The sequence below is a fragment of the Zea mays genome, chromosome 1 (assembly GCF_902167145.1).
Source record: "Zea mays cultivar B73 chromosome 1, Zm-B73-REFERENCE-NAM-5.0, whole genome shotgun sequence".
Lineage (NCBI taxonomy): Eukaryota > Viridiplantae > Streptophyta > Magnoliopsida > Poales > Poaceae > Zea > Zea mays.
The window spans coordinates 31,962,341-31,979,774 of record NC_050096.1 but is presented as its reverse complement, the minus strand read 5'-3'; the positions used below and the strand labels follow the sequence as shown (position 1 = coordinate 31,979,774).

Here is a 17,434-nt window from a genome sequence, read left to right as displayed (position 1 = left end):
ATGAGAAATTGCAGGAGGCCCATCATCATTTCTCTCAAGTTATTGGCAGAAGGGGTACTAGACAAAGAGCTGTTCGGTGGGATAACATAGGCTATAGTCCATTTGAATTATCAGATCTTGATCTTATGTTCAATGAAGATGAGATTAAAAATGTGGTTATGGGGATGCACTCCGAAAAGGCACCAGGTCCAGATGGTTTCATAGGGATTTTTTATAAGAGTTGTTTTGATCTGATTAAAGATGATTTATCCAGTGCAATTCATGATTTCTATCACCATAGATGCAAATACCTGAATCTCGTTAATGAGGCAAATATCACGCTTTTACAAAAAAGGGAGGGTGCTGACAGGATTGACATGTTTAGACCGATCAGTCTCATCAATAGTTTCATGAAAATATTAACCAAGATTTTAGCAAACAGGCTTGCGCCAAGAATGAATGAGATCGTCTCCACTGCTCAAAATGCGTTCATTCAAAAACGTTCAATTCACGATAACTTTCTCTATGTCCAAAAAGTTATTCAGAAACTTCATAAGAATAATCAGCCAGCTCTTTTCGTCAAGCTTGACATATCAAAAGCTTTTGATTCCATCAATTGGGCTTATCTGTTAGAGGTTCTGAGAGCTCTAGGTTTTTCCCAGAAATGGAGAAATTGGATTGCAACAATATTAGGATCTTCCTCCTCAAAAATCATCATCAACGGTCAACAAACAAATGCAATTAAGCACATGCGTGGCGTCCGTCAGGGTGATCCGCTATCGCCGTTCTTGTTTATTCTCGCAATGGACCCTCTGTAGAGGATGATTGAGATGGCGGCAGATGCAGGGCTCCTGGGGCGGGTTCTGCCAAATAAGGCTAAACAGCGATGTTCTCTTTATGCAGATGATGCAGGGGTGTTTGTTAGAGCAGATAAAGAGGATCTGAAGGTTTTGAAAAAGATTCTGGAAGTTTTTGAAGGGTGTTCAGGGATGAAGATTAATTTTGATAAAACTGAAATTTTCCCGATTCGATATTCCCAAACTCTTTGGCCAGATCTGATGGATGTGTTCCCGGGCAAATACTCAAAATTTCCGGGGAGGTATCTTGGTCTACCTCTGCATGTCAGAAACGTTAGGAGAATAGATGTCCAACCGCTAATTGACAAAATTAATAAAAGGCTAGCAGGATGGAAAGGCAGACTACTCTCAAAGGCAGGAAGGGAAACCTTGGTTAAAGCGGTGATTTCTGCTCAGCCTTTATACCATCTGACGGTTTTTCCTGCGCAGAAATGGCTTCTTAAAAGAATTGACAAGCTAAGAAGAAGCTTCCTTTGGAAAGGTAATAGTCCAGAATTTTGTAATGGGGGTCACTGTTTGATTAACTGGTCCACAACTTGCCTTCCAAAGAATAGGGGGGTCTGGGAGTTCTAGATCTGGAGCGTTTTGCAAGAGCGCTTAGGCTAAGATGGCTGTGGTTAAGGTGGAAAGTTAAAGATAAAGCATGGGTTGGCATGCAGCTACCGTGTGACAAGGCGGATATAGATCTTTTTAACGCATCAACAGTTGTGACTATTGGCAATGGGAAAATGGCGGACTTCTGGGGATCTAGTTGGATTGAAGGGCAGGCTCCAAAGAATATGGCACCTAAGCTATATAAGAAAGCAAGAAGAAAGAATATCTCGGTTTTCAAGGCTCTTAGGAACAATTTCTGGATGCAGTTTTGTGCGCCTTTCTCTCGGGAGGAGGAAGTGAGAGAATTCGTATTACTTTGGCAAGCGATCAGCAACGTGCAAGGTCTCAATGAACTCGATGACACCATTTCTTGGAGATGGTCGGCAGATGGGGAATACAGTTCAAGTAGCGCCTACAAAATTCAGTTCACAACGAACTTCTGTAAAACCAACATCAATCCCATTTGGAAAGCCAAAACTGAACCAAAATGTCGTTTCTTTGCTTGGACTTTGTTGCATAACAAAATATTAACTTCAGACATTCTGCAGAAACGGGGTTGGCCTTGCAACCAAAATTGTTCGCTTTGTAATGGGTCTCCGGAGACAGCTGCTCACCTTTGTAAGGATTGCCCCTTCGCCGAGGAAGCATGAAGCATGATCCTGACTTGGGCTGATTTGCGGTTCCTGGACGGTATTTCCAAAACCGGATCTCTTCACGAGTGGTGGTTCAGACTGAGGATGCTCTGTAGTAAGCAATCAAGAAAACATTTTGATGGCCTCATAATATATTTCTGGTGGAGTTTATGGCTGGAAAGAAACAACAGAATCTTTAAGGGTCAGCAGAGAACGACAGAGCAAATGGTGCAGGTGGTGAAAGAGCTCATTGGTGGAGGTGTAGCCTGTCTGTAGCGGCTGGAGTCCCGGTCAGGGGGGGTTTTTGGGTCTTTTTCTTTTTGCGTCAGTGTTCTATCTAGGTCCTTATTGTTAAGTTTTATCGGGCTGTGTCTGTTTGTAAAGTTTATTTTTACCTCTTCTAATATATTGGAATGGCAAATCTTTTGCCTTTCTCTTTCAAAAAAAAAAACTTCTTAACCCCCCACCCCCCATCGCTGTTCCTGTCGCATGCAATGGCCACGGTCGGCAATTGCCACGTCCATTAATGGCAAAACCTTAGGTGTGTGGACAACCACAACCATCCATCTAGCGATGTATAATCCTGGTTCTTGACTATCTTCGATCTGGTTTGTCTCGACCACCTCTCGCTCGCCCTATGAGCGACGACCGGCGGCACCGGTGGTCACTTACGATGCTAGATCATGTGATGGCTAGCTAACAGGGATAAATTTAGGGTTAGTTGCAAGAGGATGGACGAAAAATTTAGTATCTGCAATAATGTGCCAAGTGGCTCCGTCGTCGTCCAAAACTATTGCCCAAGATGCTAAGCTAGTTAGTGATGCAACTTGACTGGTGACGTTGACTGCTTGAGCGGCAACGCCTCGTCTCAAGCCCACAGCGAGCGTAGGGGACGTTGGGATGGCCACATCACATGCATGAACATACATAAAAAGTCGTGATGGAACAGCTAGAAGGTTCAAGAAACACAGGCCATAAGAACTGTGAGCTAAGCCATAGCCTACGTGGCTTTGTGCTCTCCAGATTTCTATGGGCAATCTGATGCTAGCTTTGGCCTTATGATTCAGAGAAGATATGAAAAAGCCGAAACACTGCCAACAAAAACTAGCTAATTAGCCAAGGCATATACTTGAACATTATGTCATACCAGCTAGACTGCGACCAATTAATATTCTCAAGATTACAAATCCCTGCTGTGGTAACGACTGACAAGTTGCACCAGCGACTGCGATCGAATTCGTTTTCTTGGAACGGGCGACCGTGCTGTGATTCTGTGAGCACATTTTGACCCGGCCGGTGGCAATTTGAGCTCCACCAAGAATTGGTTTACGGATTAATGTAAGCGATATAGCTCAATAGCTCTGGTCTTAAAACTGGACATGTCAGAGGGGACAAGGTGGTTAATTAATACGCAGTATTTCTTGGGAATTAGTATGCATACAAGTAGAAGTTGCTGGCACTTAAACTCTGTGATAATTAAGTTTCTCTCTATGGGAGGAGGATCGAAACAGATACGGCAGGCATCATCACCGGCTACTTGCTGGGTTCTAAATTGCTGCTGCTTACTCTCTCTTCTGACTAAACACATATTCTAAGCCTGATATAAGTTAAGATAACGGTTTTTTAAGGTGGTGCCCTTAATTTTACTGGTGTCCATCATCATATATAGTTTTATGCGTCTCTTGATATCATGCATGACATGCTCATTTGCAACTTGCAGTGAGAGCATTTGGTAGCCAAGAAGACATCTGCTGGCTTGCACGACTCCGTGAGTCACTTTCATAAATATCTTTGGAGCCTCCTCTTTGACGTGGATTTTTGGCCTTCTCTGATCCAATCAAAATGGATTAGTGGAAAACGTAGCCTCGGAGACAATTTTCGTTTCATTTGGGTGAGTCAGGAAGGAGGGTAATGCTACCCCCCACCCCCTCCCCCACCCACCCACACAAATTTAGCACAGAGTCTAATTCTTTTGGGCTCCTGGAACAAACGACATTTGGCTTCATCCAGAACGAAGTCCTGTTCAACACTATCTCCTCCACGGCCTATCGAGTCGTTGGGTGGATCAAGGAAACTCTAGATGTACAAAAAAAAGAGCACACCTTTTTTTTTTTGGGAATAGAGGCAGTAGAAATAAAGAGGCCTTGCTGGTTTGGGGAATGAACCATGCTGCATATACAGACTCTTCTTCTTAATTAAAAGACATAGCTTGTCTTTGTTAAATAAATTACTCTTTAACAGTTATCCTGAAATGGTTAGCCTTATGTTCCTAACCCTTGATAAGGTTACATGTGCTTCATGGTTCGTTTGTGCATGCCGAAACTGCAACATGACTTAATAATCTATCTACCAAACCAAGCACTTTATTGGTAATACAAGAACGTAATAATTGTTTATGTGACAGCACATAACACTGAAGCGAATCTCTCTTTTTGTTAATTATTTTCTGAAAGCTGCAAAAGGGCTATCACAAAAGACACAAGGGAGTATCTTGCAGTCCTCGGTACAATCATAATTCAGAAACCGACATAAACATAGAACAGTTGCAGCAAGGAAGGATGAATAGATTGAGCTCTCTTTTCTCTAGAAAAAGTGGGATGAGCTTTCGCCTAAATATACATAAGGGTACTAAGACTCCGGTTGAGTTTTTAAAACACAAAAGACAACTACGAGACTGCATGATACAATTCATAGACTCAAGATAATAAATACAGCTAAGAGACAACATGTATAAAAAGTCGTGAAAAGACATGCTCTTTAGGCTTTTCGCGAAGAGACTATCTCTTGTATTTTTTTCACTTAGCCAGTTAGGCCTTTAAAAACACCAAAGAGACTCTATATTAAATGTGGTTGTACATGCCCAGACGAGGGATCGCTGTACCTACGGGGATCATTATTGCCACTGATGACCCGGCTTTTATGTATTAATTTACGAAGTTGGTTATATAATCCTGTGTGATCATTATATAGCTTTAGCTTCTAAGCTGCATATGTCAAGAATACCTCTCCCTTTTCCCACCTGCGATTGCACCTTTTTCCTGGGTTCAGACAATGACTGCCGGCTGAACGACGTTCAAATAGGACTAATTAAACAGATGGGCAAGAAGGGCCTAATGAGTATAGCGCAGGATCAGATGTACGATGTATGGTGTCTGAACTGTAGCTGCTCATTGTGCTGATGGAAACACAACCACCACCACCCTTCAATTTGTATTTTCATATTTCTCTGGATTGACGCGCCGATGCCAATTATTGCCGTAAAATCCAAATTCAAGAACATATCTATGTTGTTTGCAAGATTTAGATGGTGAGGAAGCAGCCTAAGGATGGAAGCTATATTCCCTATTCAGATTACTTATAGGGAATGAGCCATGAGTTAGTTATGCAAGGATATATATATTTTGATCCACATGCAGGTTCCATACAATCATTTGGGAGGTTATTATAATCTTTCTCAGCCCGGCCTTCTCTGTATGTTCTAGTGTATTGCAGCTAGCGTCAAGCCTTTTCTGATTGTCATTTTCTACGAAATACTTTGTCTAGTTTCATTTTGCTTTCTTTGTTCATAAATGTGACAGGAACATGCTAATGGAAACAATTGAATTTAAAAGGAGTGATGTTTTTTGAACGAAAAAGGACATTGCTGGCTGGTGCGGCAGCCAGGGGTGGAGGATTCGAGGAGTGCATGGGGGAGATTAACAGGACAGCAAATCTCTGGGGGACATCGCCGTCCACGCGTGTTGATGGGGTCCGGGCGGAGGTTGTTGGGCCACTGGAGAGGCCCGTTCCCACCTTGCCCCGACCTTTTTTGTGCGGTGGGCCTCTGGACTTGGTGCGGCCGGGAACGCCTCTGCAGAGAGGTGCATCTTGTCCGCGTGAGGGGCCTGTTCAGGTTTCGTCCCTGCTTATGTGTGTTGGGCCACTGGAGCAGAGGAATGCATCAAGTCCGCATGAAGGGCCTCATCAGGCTGCAGGGTCGCTGGAGCTGGTCCATGGTCAGGCTCCCCCACTGAAGTATTATTCTAGAAGGCGGATCAGGAGCCAGCATCAGGTGCAAGATGAGCTTGATCCTACATCCGATCACAGCAACAACTCTCAAGCTTTGGTTCAGCAAGGTATCACACCGGTGCAATCGTTTGTGGCTAGTGTTACAAGACCAATCTCTTGCATTCTTCCCCATCCGCCCCCACAGAAGAGAAAGTCTGCGCAGCTGCCTCCGGATTTTGTTCCTCGTCGTAGCAGCCGCCTGGCAAGCAAGGGTTTTAAATCCAGCAAAGATGCGCCTATCAGACATATCCAGCAGGATCTCATTAGAAGGTTGGGTATTGCTAGTGGAAATGAGGCTGTTACCACTGAAGCTCTTGATAAGTATGGACGTTTCTTCTCCAATCCACTATCGGAGTCCCACATCAAGGCTCTGGTAGCTTTATTTGGTTGGACTGTTCCTGAAAACGTGGAGAACTTGGAGACCATTCAGCTCCTCGCAGGAGATGCCCCGACGGATTCTGTTTAGGGGGCGCATAATTCTCTCCTTTTTCCAGTTTTTTTGTTGTTAGTCGCTTGTTTAAATGGATTTGTCCAAAATCATCATTTGGAATGTAAGAGGTCTTAATAAGAAAGCCAGAAGAGATGCAGTTCGTCAGACAATTGTTAGCGCTCGACCAGATTTGGTCTGCTTGCAAGAAACAAAGAAGGCCTCTATCTCCCGTTTTATGGTGATGTCTTTGCTTGGAAGTGAGTTTGACCATTTCATTTGTCTCCCTGCACTGGGCACGCGTGGGGGGGATATTGGTGGCTTGGAAGGGGGGCACTTGTAAGGTTCTTCAGACCAGAGTAGACTTTTTTTCAGTTTCTGTTCAAGTTGATCATATTTCCGGTACTCCTTGGTGGTTTACTGGGGTGTATGGCCCTCAACCAGATGATCAGAAGTTGCAGTTCTTAAATGAGTTGCGCTCAATTCGCTCGGCATGTTTCGGACCTTGGATTATTGGTGGGGATTTTAATCTTATATATCGAGCAGAAGACAAGAACAATGGCAACCTTGACAGGGCTATGATGGGTAGATTCCGTCGCATTCTTAATGAGTTAAATCTGTCGGAACTGCCATTGATGGGGCGCAAATTTACTTGGTCCAATGAACGAGCAAGTCCCACGCTTGTTCGTTTAGACCGAGTCTTTCACACTTCAGATTGGGGGGATTATTTCCCGGACTGCGTTTTGCAAAGTTCGGCAACAGTCATTTCAGACCACTGTCCTCTTCTGTTGGGGCTGCATGAGTATTCCCAAGGCAAAAGACGGTTTCACTTTGAAAGCTATTGGCCAAAATTGGAAGGTTTTATGGAGAAGGTGGAAGAATCTTGGTTACAGCCAGTGGGTTCCTTTTGTCCACTGCAACGTTTTGCAGTGAAGTTAAAAAGGCTTTCAAAACACTTGCAGTCCTGGAGTCAGCGGAGTGTTGGCAATGTTAAGAATCAGCTCTTAGCAGCTAAGGAAATCTTGCACCAGCTAGAAATTGCAGGGGATTCTAGGGCTCTGTCGCCTCTGGAGGAGTGGCTTCGACGACGGCTGAAGCTCCACTCCTTAGCTTTATCCTCACTGGAGCGCACTATGGCCAGAACAAGAAGTGGACTTCGCTGGTTGAAAGAAGGCGAAGCTAATACATCTTTTTTTCACCAACAGGCACGATATAGAAAGAAGAAAAATTTCATTGCAAAATTGAAAGTAGCAGACAGAATCTTGGTAGAGCAGGAGGAAAAACAAGAAGTTGTGTGGGATTTTTATAATAATCTCTTGGGGACTGCTGTGCAAAGGAACTGCTCTCTCAACCTGGCTGCTTTTCATATTCCAACCCGAAACCTTGAGCAGTTGGAAAGGGACGTCACTGAGGCAGAGGTATGGGCCACTATTAATTCTATCCCTTCAGACAAAGCTCCAGGGCCTGATGGATACACGGGGCGCTTCTATAAGCATGCATGGCCAATCATTAAAGGGGATTTCATGGCAGCTATGGGGAGGATTTTGTTGGGTGATGTATCGAATTTGCACCTTCTTAACTCAGCTTTGGTGACTTTACTTCCTAAGAAATCTGATGCTGCAGAGATAAAAGATTTTAGGCCTATCAGCCTTATTCATAGTTTTGCTAAAATTGTTACCAAGTTAATGGCAAACCGGCTTGCTCCCACGCTTCCTGAGCTGATATCCCCAAACCAGAGTGCTTTTGTAAAAGGGAGAAGCATACAAGACAACTTTATTATGGTGCAACAAACAGCCAGAGCAATCCACAAACAAAAAATCCCCAATGTGCTTCTCAAACTGGATATTGGCAAGGCATTTGATTCTGTTTCTTGGCCATTTCTGCTGGAAGTTCTTGGGCATCTTGGTTTCGGTCCAGTTTGGTGCAATCTTATCTCCAAGTTATTATGCTCATCCTCGACTAGGGTGCTGGTGAATGGTGAACCTGGAAAGCTTATTTGCCACCAAAGAGGATTAAGACAAGGGGATCCTTTATCTCCTATGTTGTTTATCCTAGTTATGGATGTTTTGAATTCACTTTTCTCGCGGGCTAGCGATTTGGGCCTGCTGCAGCCTCTCTTGAGAAACAGAAATGGGCAAAGAGTCTCCCTGTATGCAGATGATGTAGTGCTGTTCATGCAGCCAAGAGATGAGGAAGTGTTTATGGTGAAAGAAATCCTTAGAATTTTTGGAGAAGCTTCGGGATTGGTCACGAACTTGAGCAAGTGCAGTATGACTCCTATTCAGTGTGTCGATCCAGAGCTTGTGGAGATTAGGAGCATTTTTCCTTGCAAGGTTATGCCTTTTCCCTGTAAGTATTTGGGTTTGCCTCTGTCAATTAGGAAACTCCCGAGATCCTCCTTTAATGAGCTCATTGATAAAATTGCTGACAAGCTTCCGGGATGGAAGGCTGCTATTATTAGCCCGGCTGGGAGAGCTACCTTGATTAAGTCGGTTCTCACTGCAATCCCTATTTATCATTTGATTGCCCTTAACTGCCCCAAATGGGTAATTAGAGCTATTGATAAGATTCGCAGGGGGTTTTTATGGAAGGGAAGGACAGATGTTAGAGGAGGCCATTGTGTTGTCGGTTGGTCCAAGGTTTGCAGGCCTATCAGTAGGGGGGGCCTCGGAATCCACAATTTGGAGGTGCTTGGCTGGTCTCTGAATATGCGTTGGATGTGGCTTAAAAAGACCCAGCCTGAACGGTCATGGTCAGATTTTGACATTCAGGTGCATCCAAATGCAGCAGCATTTTTCTCAGTCTCTGTTTGCTCTATTGTGGGAGATGGCCAGAATACTTTGTTTTGGACTGATAAATGGTTACATGGGAAATCTGTGGGTGAGCTTGCTCCAGTTCTCCTGAGTCGCATCCCCATGAAAATTCAGAAGAGCAGATCTGTGTACGAGGCTTTGCTAAATAATAGATGGGTGTCGGACATTACTGGTAGTTTGCCGGCCGAAGTGCTTATGGGCTTCTTTTATATATGGGATGTCACTCGGGGAATTCATTTGCAACCTGGAATTTCAGATCAGCATAAATGGCTGCCAACGGCCAATGGGCAGTATTCATCTAAGTCAGCTTATGATCGTTTCTTCGCTGGTTCCGTTTATTTTGAACCGTCCGAGCGAATTTGGCGGACATGGGCACCTCAGAAATGCAAATTCTTTATTTGGCTTGCATCCCTTAACAAATGTTGGACAGCAGATAGACTGGCTCGTAGGGGTTTGAACCATCCTGACAAATGTCTTCTTTGTGATCAGCAAGAGGAAACAGCACAACACATTCTGGTGGCTTGCGTTTTTGCTAGAGACATTTGGGCCCAGACTTTGAACAAGGTGGGATTGCTGCCTTTGGCTCCAGAAATAACAGATGTGGTTTTCCAAGAATGGTGGAGGAAGGCTGAGCAGAAAGTGCCAAATAGTAAAAGAAAGGGGTTTAATTCCCTAGTTATCTTGGTGTCTTGGAGGTTGTGGAAACAAAGGAATGCTTGTGTGTTTGATGGGGTATCCCCGAGTATCCGCAGCATGTTGCAAGAGATTCATGAGGAGGTTAAGCTTTGGGGAATGGCAGGAGCAAAAGATATTAGACAATTGTGGCCTTAATTTAAGTGGGGTGGTGGGGGTTGCACCCCCCCCCTTGTTTCTAGTTTCTAGTTTTTCTTTCTTTTATTTTGGTTTCTTTCTTTTTTTTCTTTTTTTTGTCCCCCTCTTCTCGTTTGCTGCCTTCTCGGGCACTTTGTTTTCTTAGTCCACTTGGGACCTTTTTCCTCTTAATATAATGACGCGCAGTTCTCCTGCGTGTTCGAGAAAAAGATAATAATTCTATACTGAGCCATATAGTTCTATACTGTGTTTTTTCTTGGTGCTTTGTTTGTCGGTTGGAGAAGCGCGCGTATGGATTCGTGAATTAAGCCACAATCGCAAGCAGTTCAAAATAGGAAATATTAACCTTCAAAAAATGTAGTGTAGGTGCACACAATGGATCAGTAATGCATTAACTTTGACTAAAACAGCATAAACAGACAATAGACAGGAAAGTAATCAAATTTGATAGACGACAAGCCGCAGAGAAAGAGTATTATCGAATTGACGGGTGGATTATGGATTGCAGAACAGCGCTACAAATGGGTCTTACTATTAGTTAGCATAATAATTCATCATCAGGCTTTTTGGCAGCTTGCAAACGTAATCCTGCGGGAGTTAGCTCGAAGGAAACGTCAGAACAGCATCTCCAGAATCACATCTAATAAATCGATATTGTGTAGACCACGTACATACATTGAATCTGCGATGCATCCCTAGCCTGCTATCTGCAAATACATTTTGTTTTGACTTGCAAGAGCATCCGGGAATCATCACCCTGACATAGAATTTAATTAGTACAATGTACCTGAAGCTAAGTGGCAAGCATGCATAATAATTAGCAAGTAAACAAAAAAAACTATTTGTATGTGAAAATCGCGTATATATATAGCTAGACTTTAGTCACGTAGTCGATAAAGAAACATCGACAATTTGCCGAAGTTAAAATCGAGCGTTACAAATTGCAAGAAAACGCGCAGAAAAAAAAAGAGGGGAGATTGACCGACGTGTGTCTGACGATGCATGACGATGTGATATATTCGTCTAGTATCTTGATATAACACGGAAGATACGGCACCAGACACAAGTTGATCAATTTGAAGCTGAGCGACCTGCATACCTCAACCTCCCTATCCGGAGTCTATGTATACTAGCCTCCTAGGCTCCAATACTTAAGCCACGTGCAAGAAAAATAGTAATATGTGTTTTTAAGAAATATGGAGTGTGCAATAATACAGCTAGTTCAAAGTATTTTTTTCTTGCCAGCATCCGTCCAATCAAGACACACAATTAATGTATGTAATCGCTTGAAGTGGCCAAAAAACAAAGTAGATCAACCAAAACACACAGATTTATTTGAAAACCTCTTCAATGCAAAGGAAAAAACCACGATCACCAGCCACAGAATATCGTCCGTAGACGGCGGCTTACAAGGACGAGCCTCCGCCGCTCGCCAACACGGTCTCCATATGCAGAATTTAGATCACAAACTCAACAATATTCATCTAATGATCTATTCCCTAGATACATACATTTTTCAGGATATATGGTAGGAACATTCACATATGGGAATTTGGGATTACTTTTCCGTGGCGCTTTTTAAGAAAATACAAGGACTTCAGATGCTAAATGTACTAGTGCAGGAGCTGACTTTTTGAGCGCACCTGTTGCCGACCAGGCAGTACTGCAGTAGTAGTAGCCAACCAGGTGAAGGAGGCTTAGGCCCCGTTCGGCAGCCAGGTTTTAGTTCCAGGTCAGGAACAGTTTCAGGCCAGGTTTTAGTTGATCTGAGTCTTTCACTTGTTCCGGGTCTTTCACTTGATCAGCCCAGGTTTTAGCTGGAATAATTCTCTGTTGCTCCGTTCGGCAGCTTAGGATCGAAGCTTAGGCGGCCAAGAGAGCCGGCGTGGCCGCGATGGCGATTGACGCGGCGGTCGAGCTTAGGCGGCGGCGGCCGCGGCGAAGGGTTGTGCCGCTGCGTCGGGGAGACGAGGCCAGCCCTTCGAGAAAAGCGCGTAGAAGAAGAGCGAGTCCACCGCCAGCGCGGCGGCGCGGCCCAGCAGGATCCAGCAGTTCCAGCGCTGCACGCGTGACGCGCCTGCTCCGCGGGTCCAGCACGGGCCCCAACAGCCACCACGCCGCGTGCCGCGGCGCCGCCGCCGCCGCCGCCTGCGCCTGGCCCTGGACCGGCACGAGCGAGGACCCTGCGTTGGCATCCCAGCCCGGCGAGTGCACCTGGTCGCACGTCGTGGAGTGGAAAGCTGGCACCCCGGGCTGCGTGCACGTGTAGCACTCCCCGCCGGACGGCCCACCCGCCGACGACCGCCCGCTCATTCCGCCGCTGCCTCCGGCCTCCTCGTCCCGCGCCAGCCGGCCCGGGCTCCCCTGGACTCCACCGTCCTCATGCGTCGCTAGCGTCTCGCCGTCGCTTTGGCCAGGAATCGATCCGGAGGAGACGAGGTCAGGGTTTGTGCTGGGCCTCGGAGAGAAGAGAAAGTTAAAACCGGGTCGAGTTTACTTCCGGTTCAGGCCCAAACGAACGGGAACAGTGACACCGACCAAATTCTAATCCGGGCCAATTTATTCCGCCCGGAACCAAGCCAAAAATGGCCCAATCCAACGGAAACGAACGGGCCCTTAAAGATTCCCAATCCAAGAACCCCTCTCTATCGTGGCGCCGCCGGCCCTTGGACAGGCCACGCTTTGACGGCCTAGAGCGTTCAAAAGGCGATGTCGTGCCCTTTTCCTCCACTGTCACTGCCATCCACATCCTACCCTACGAACTTTTTCCCGCTCGCCACAAAGACAGGTACCATGCAGTGCACGCGCTGGACCGTCACTCATCCATCCACCCATAGTTACCAACAAGCGGCTAGCTAGCTGTGCATGAACATGGGCGGGACGCGACGCGAGCTGCTCCATACTCCATAGTGTTTTTTTTTTGTCTCGGCGCGCCTTGTCACGTAGCCGCGCGGCGCCGGCGCCTATTTAAGCCGCCGTTCCCTTCCCCGTCTAACGTTTCGCCTCCCCTCGGCATCTCAGTTTCTTTGCCACCGCTCGCACTAGCGCGCGCGCCTTCCTCGTCCTGCGTTCTCGTCTCAGCACCGCACCACCGTAGACGACTGCGCGCGAGGGCCTACGAAGCTACGAGTCCATCGTGCTGGTGCTGCTAGCTCATCATCACCATCATGCTAGAGAACCAAAAGCAAGCGGAGGTAGGCCAGCCCCAAACGCACGCACGCACGAGCACTCATCACGCTCTGTTGTCGTCTTAGCTTGTCCCTCTCTCTCTCTCTCTCTCTCTCTCTATCTCTCTCTCTCTCCGATGTCCTATCCCGCTACTCTAGCTCCGACCGGCCTGTGCCATGCATGGTTCTGACGCTGTGTGTGCGCACATCGTATCATGGCTATAGGTTCTCTGGCCGCGGCTGGTGGCCAACAAGCTCTTCCGGAAGACCTCGGGCAGCCACGCTTTCGTCGCCGACTTCCCGGCCGCCGATGACGATGACGACATCGTCTTTGGAACGGAGGCCGACGGCGGGGGCGGGTGCAGCCCCGACGCGGACGCCAGCCGCTGCGTGAAGCGGGCGCGGCCCCACGAGCGCAACAAGACCCTAAAGTACAAGTATGTATATATACTCCTATACGAATACGACACGATAGAACACGATCGGAGAAGCTGCAGCCAGCCAAAGTCGAGAGTGCCGCTAGCTAATCTGCTGCTGGCGCCGCCGTTATATATATGGGTTTGTTTTGGTGGCTGCAGGCTGTTCGCGAGCACGTGGAACGTGGGCGGCGTGGCGCCACCGGACGGGCTGGACCTGTCGGACTGGCTGGACGGCGGCGACGACGACGGGCCCTACGACATGTACGTGCTGGGGTTCCAGGAGGTGGTGCCGCTGCGCGCGCGCAACGTGCTGGGCGCCGACAAGAAGCGCGTCGGGATGCGGTGGATCGAGCTCACCCGCGCCGCGCTGAACCGGTCGCACTCGCAGCGCAGCAGGGGCGGCGGCGGCGGCAAGCAGAAGGTGCACCCGGTGCGGGACGGCGGTGGCGGCGAGCTGGGCAGGGAGTACCGGTGCGTGGTGAGCAAGCAGATGGTGGGCATCCTGCTCACGGTGTGGGTGCGCTCCGACCTCCGCCGCTTCGTCCGCCGCCCCAGCGTCTCCTGCGTCGGATGCGGCGTCATGGGCTGCCTCGGCAACAAGGTGAGTATATAGTACTGTACTTGGTTACTCCCGAATATATGGTGGCCGCCGGCGCGGCATCTCTAGCTAAGCTAATAAGCAAACGGTCGAGAAACGAATGGCAGGGTGGCGTGTCCGTCCGGTTCTGGCTGCACGACACGAGCTTCTGCTTCGTCTGCTGCCACCTCGCGTCGGGCGGGCGCGAGGGCGACGAGGCGCACCGCAACGCCAACGCCACGGAGATCCTTTCCCGGACGACATTCCCGCGGGGGCACGCGCTCAACTTGCCGTTGCCGCAGAACATTCTAGACCACGAGTAAGCCACTCACCACTGCTGTGCTAGCTAAGCTACCTGCTCCCTCAATCTATCCACTACCACTTCATGCATGCGGCCATGCCATGCCAGCCAGGAAACAGATACAGGTCGGCCGCCGGCCCAGTTCCAAGATATCTGTGTGCTGCTGCAGTAAGCAATACGGAGTACAATAGTAGCCTAGTAGCGAAGGAAAAAAAACAAAGAGAGATGCTGACGCGCTGACACGAACTGCACACGTATGCCCGAATCGTATATCGTTTTTAATCCGTTAGCAGAACCGTGTCCATGGTGCCGGCCGGTAAATCGTCAAGGGCAGGTGTAGATATTTCCGTATCTGGGTTTCTAGTTGTATATACGATAAATATACTACTACCAATACTTACTTTTATCGTTTGATCGTATCATATGTTGATTCGGTAGTACACCATATCCAGCGAATAAAACGCATGTTCACATTGACCGCCGCAGCTAAAGAAGGTTACTTCAAAAGTGATTAATATAGGTGATCGTGGTCGTGGCAGGTCTGATCGACCGCCCAACTCCGTGTTTTATATACCGACGCTGGTGCTGTACAGTGTACATATACAAAGTATACCTACATGACATCAGCTTAATTTCGTTTAAGACATCATCAGCTTAATCATCTACAACAGCGTGACCTATAAAAATGTCCTATAATTGAAAATAAGTATAATATAATTTATTTAATTTAGGGCACAGACAAAATATTCTGCTCCAACATTAAAGTTCTAAATTTATATTATAGGGCAACTTATTACGGTGTAATATATTTGAGGCACTTGCGAGAGTACCGTATAATTTTGTGACCAAATTTTATAAAACAAAGCATTGTTGGAGTGATTTTTTCTATGTAGAGCCATATATTTCAATTTGAGGTTTGAGACATTGTTGCAGATGCTAGACCCTATTTAGAAGCAACCTAGTTTTTAATAATCAATTTATATGTCCAGTTTGTAGAAATTGGTTTATAAAAAACTAGTTAATAGAGTTTAGAACTATCTCAGTGTTCATAAACTGGTTTTAGCTAGAGGCGGTTAGTTTATTGGTTTTTAAGAAACTAGAAATCTAGTTGCCATGAAGCCTCAGATTTTGTAAAGTAGTTTTTTTAAAAAACTGAGTGTTTCCAGACATACCCTTAATTGCTATTACTGTACTACTGTAATAATGCTAGATCGCTTGCATGTACGTAGTCAAAGGCTCAAAGGCAAATACACATACACCTAGCGAAGATGAACCAATCAACCAAAACCAATGGCGAGGCAAACAAAGGCGAGGCTTTGGCTTCGACCAATAGATAATCTGATGACGTGCTCCGGCCTTTTTGTGCAGCCGGGTGATCCTGCTCGGGGACCTCAACTACAGGATCTCCCTGCCGGAGGCCAAGACGAGGCTGCTGGTGGAGCGCCAGGACTGGAAGACGCTGCTGGAGAACGACCAGCTGCGCGCCGAGGTGTGCCGCGGAGGCGCGTTCCAGGGCTGGAGCGAGGGGCCCATCGGCTTCTCCCCGACGTACAAGTACCACCCCAACTCCGACGCCTACTACGGCTGCGCCACCGCCGCCCGCGGCCGGAACAAGCGGCGCGCGCCGGCGTGGTGCGACCGCGTCCTGTGGCGCGGCGCGGGGCTCGCGCAGACCCGCTACGACCGCTGCGAGTCCCGGCTGTCGGACCACCGCCCCGTCCGCGCCGTCTTCGCGGTGGAGGTGGATGCGCCCGGGGACCTCAACTCGCTCAGGAGCTTCTTCATGTCCGAGAGGTTCGACAGGGACCAGATGCTGCTCCGCAAGGATGACGTCAACAGCGCCAGATTCGGCGACACTCTTTGAGACACGCGTGTTGAGAGGGTGAAGTTGTCAGTCCAGTTCTCCGACTGCAATTGTACTACGCAGGCAAAAGTGTGATGCAGAGCAGAGTACATATATGGATGTTTTTCATTTCTGAGTCAGTCAGTGTTCATACGGTCGTATCTACTGCAGGCAGCTAGGAAGGATACAGAGATGGGGTTTTATTTGTCTGTCTGTTTCCACCCTGTTCCCTACGTTCTGTAACTACGTGTGTACTCTTCTTGATCCAGTTAGGGCTTGTTCGGTTAGCTCTCAATCCATATGGATTGAGTGAGATTGGGTGGGTTTAAATCCCGAGCAAGTCAAACTTCTTCTTATTTTTTTCCAATCCTACCCAATCCATAGGTAACGGGATTAACCGAACAAGGCCTTAGTATGATTTGGTCTTCAGTTTGTTGCCATGGACAACCATGAATGAAGATAGAATTTGAGCAGCAACCTTTTGTGATATCTTGGTCCCGATGGGTTGTATGATATCCTGGTCCATGAATTAATATGATTGATAGAATATTTATAAAAACAAGATGTATTTTTCGGAAACCTATCTCCACAATAATTTTGGGATACGTGATTGACCGAAAAGTCTTCTAGAAATGTGCATGAGTGATGACAAAGTATACGCAAAAGAACCATATTGGTCTGTAGGGATGATCTATAATCCTAGAACTACCAGAAGTAAGTACCGCCGATCCGATAGTGTATGAGGTGTTACATCTTTCTACTGGGGTTTGATGTTTCCCGCTACAACAGGTAGCTTGAGAGCAAAGGTGTGGTAGCAAATTGACATATACCCCTACATGTTCTCTTCTTAACTGAGTTGTGTTCCGATGATCAGAACCATATAAAGTAGGGATATTCGAGGAGTTTCTAGGATGGTTTGTGAAACTTAACCTGTTTTTGCTTATGTC

The 17,434-nt window shown here is 47.0% G+C and overlaps 1 protein-coding gene across 2 annotated transcripts; it reads left to right on the top strand.

Annotated features, from left to right (window-relative positions):
• The first annotated feature begins 12,972 nt into the window (after positions 1-12,972).
• Positions 12,973-16,964, top strand: LOC100280721 (uncharacterized). Of its 2 annotated transcripts, NM_001153641.1 has the most exons (5): positions 13,197-13,374; positions 13,573-13,784; positions 13,926-14,367; positions 14,472-14,662; positions 16,013-16,728. In NM_001153641.1, the coding sequence occupies exons 1-5, from the start codon at positions 13,348-13,350 to the stop codon at positions 16,506-16,508; spliced, it is 1,368 nt and encodes a 455-aa protein (NP_001147113.1). In that variant the 5' UTR covers positions 13,197-13,347; the 3' UTR covers positions 16,509-16,728. The 2 variants fall into 2 exon arrangements, with proteins under 2 accessions (XP_035822375.1, NP_001147113.1); XM_035966482.1 differs by lacking the exon at positions 14,472-14,662 and having other exon boundaries at positions 12,973-13,374; positions 16,013-16,964.
• Positions 16,965-17,434: the final 470 nt, after the last annotated feature.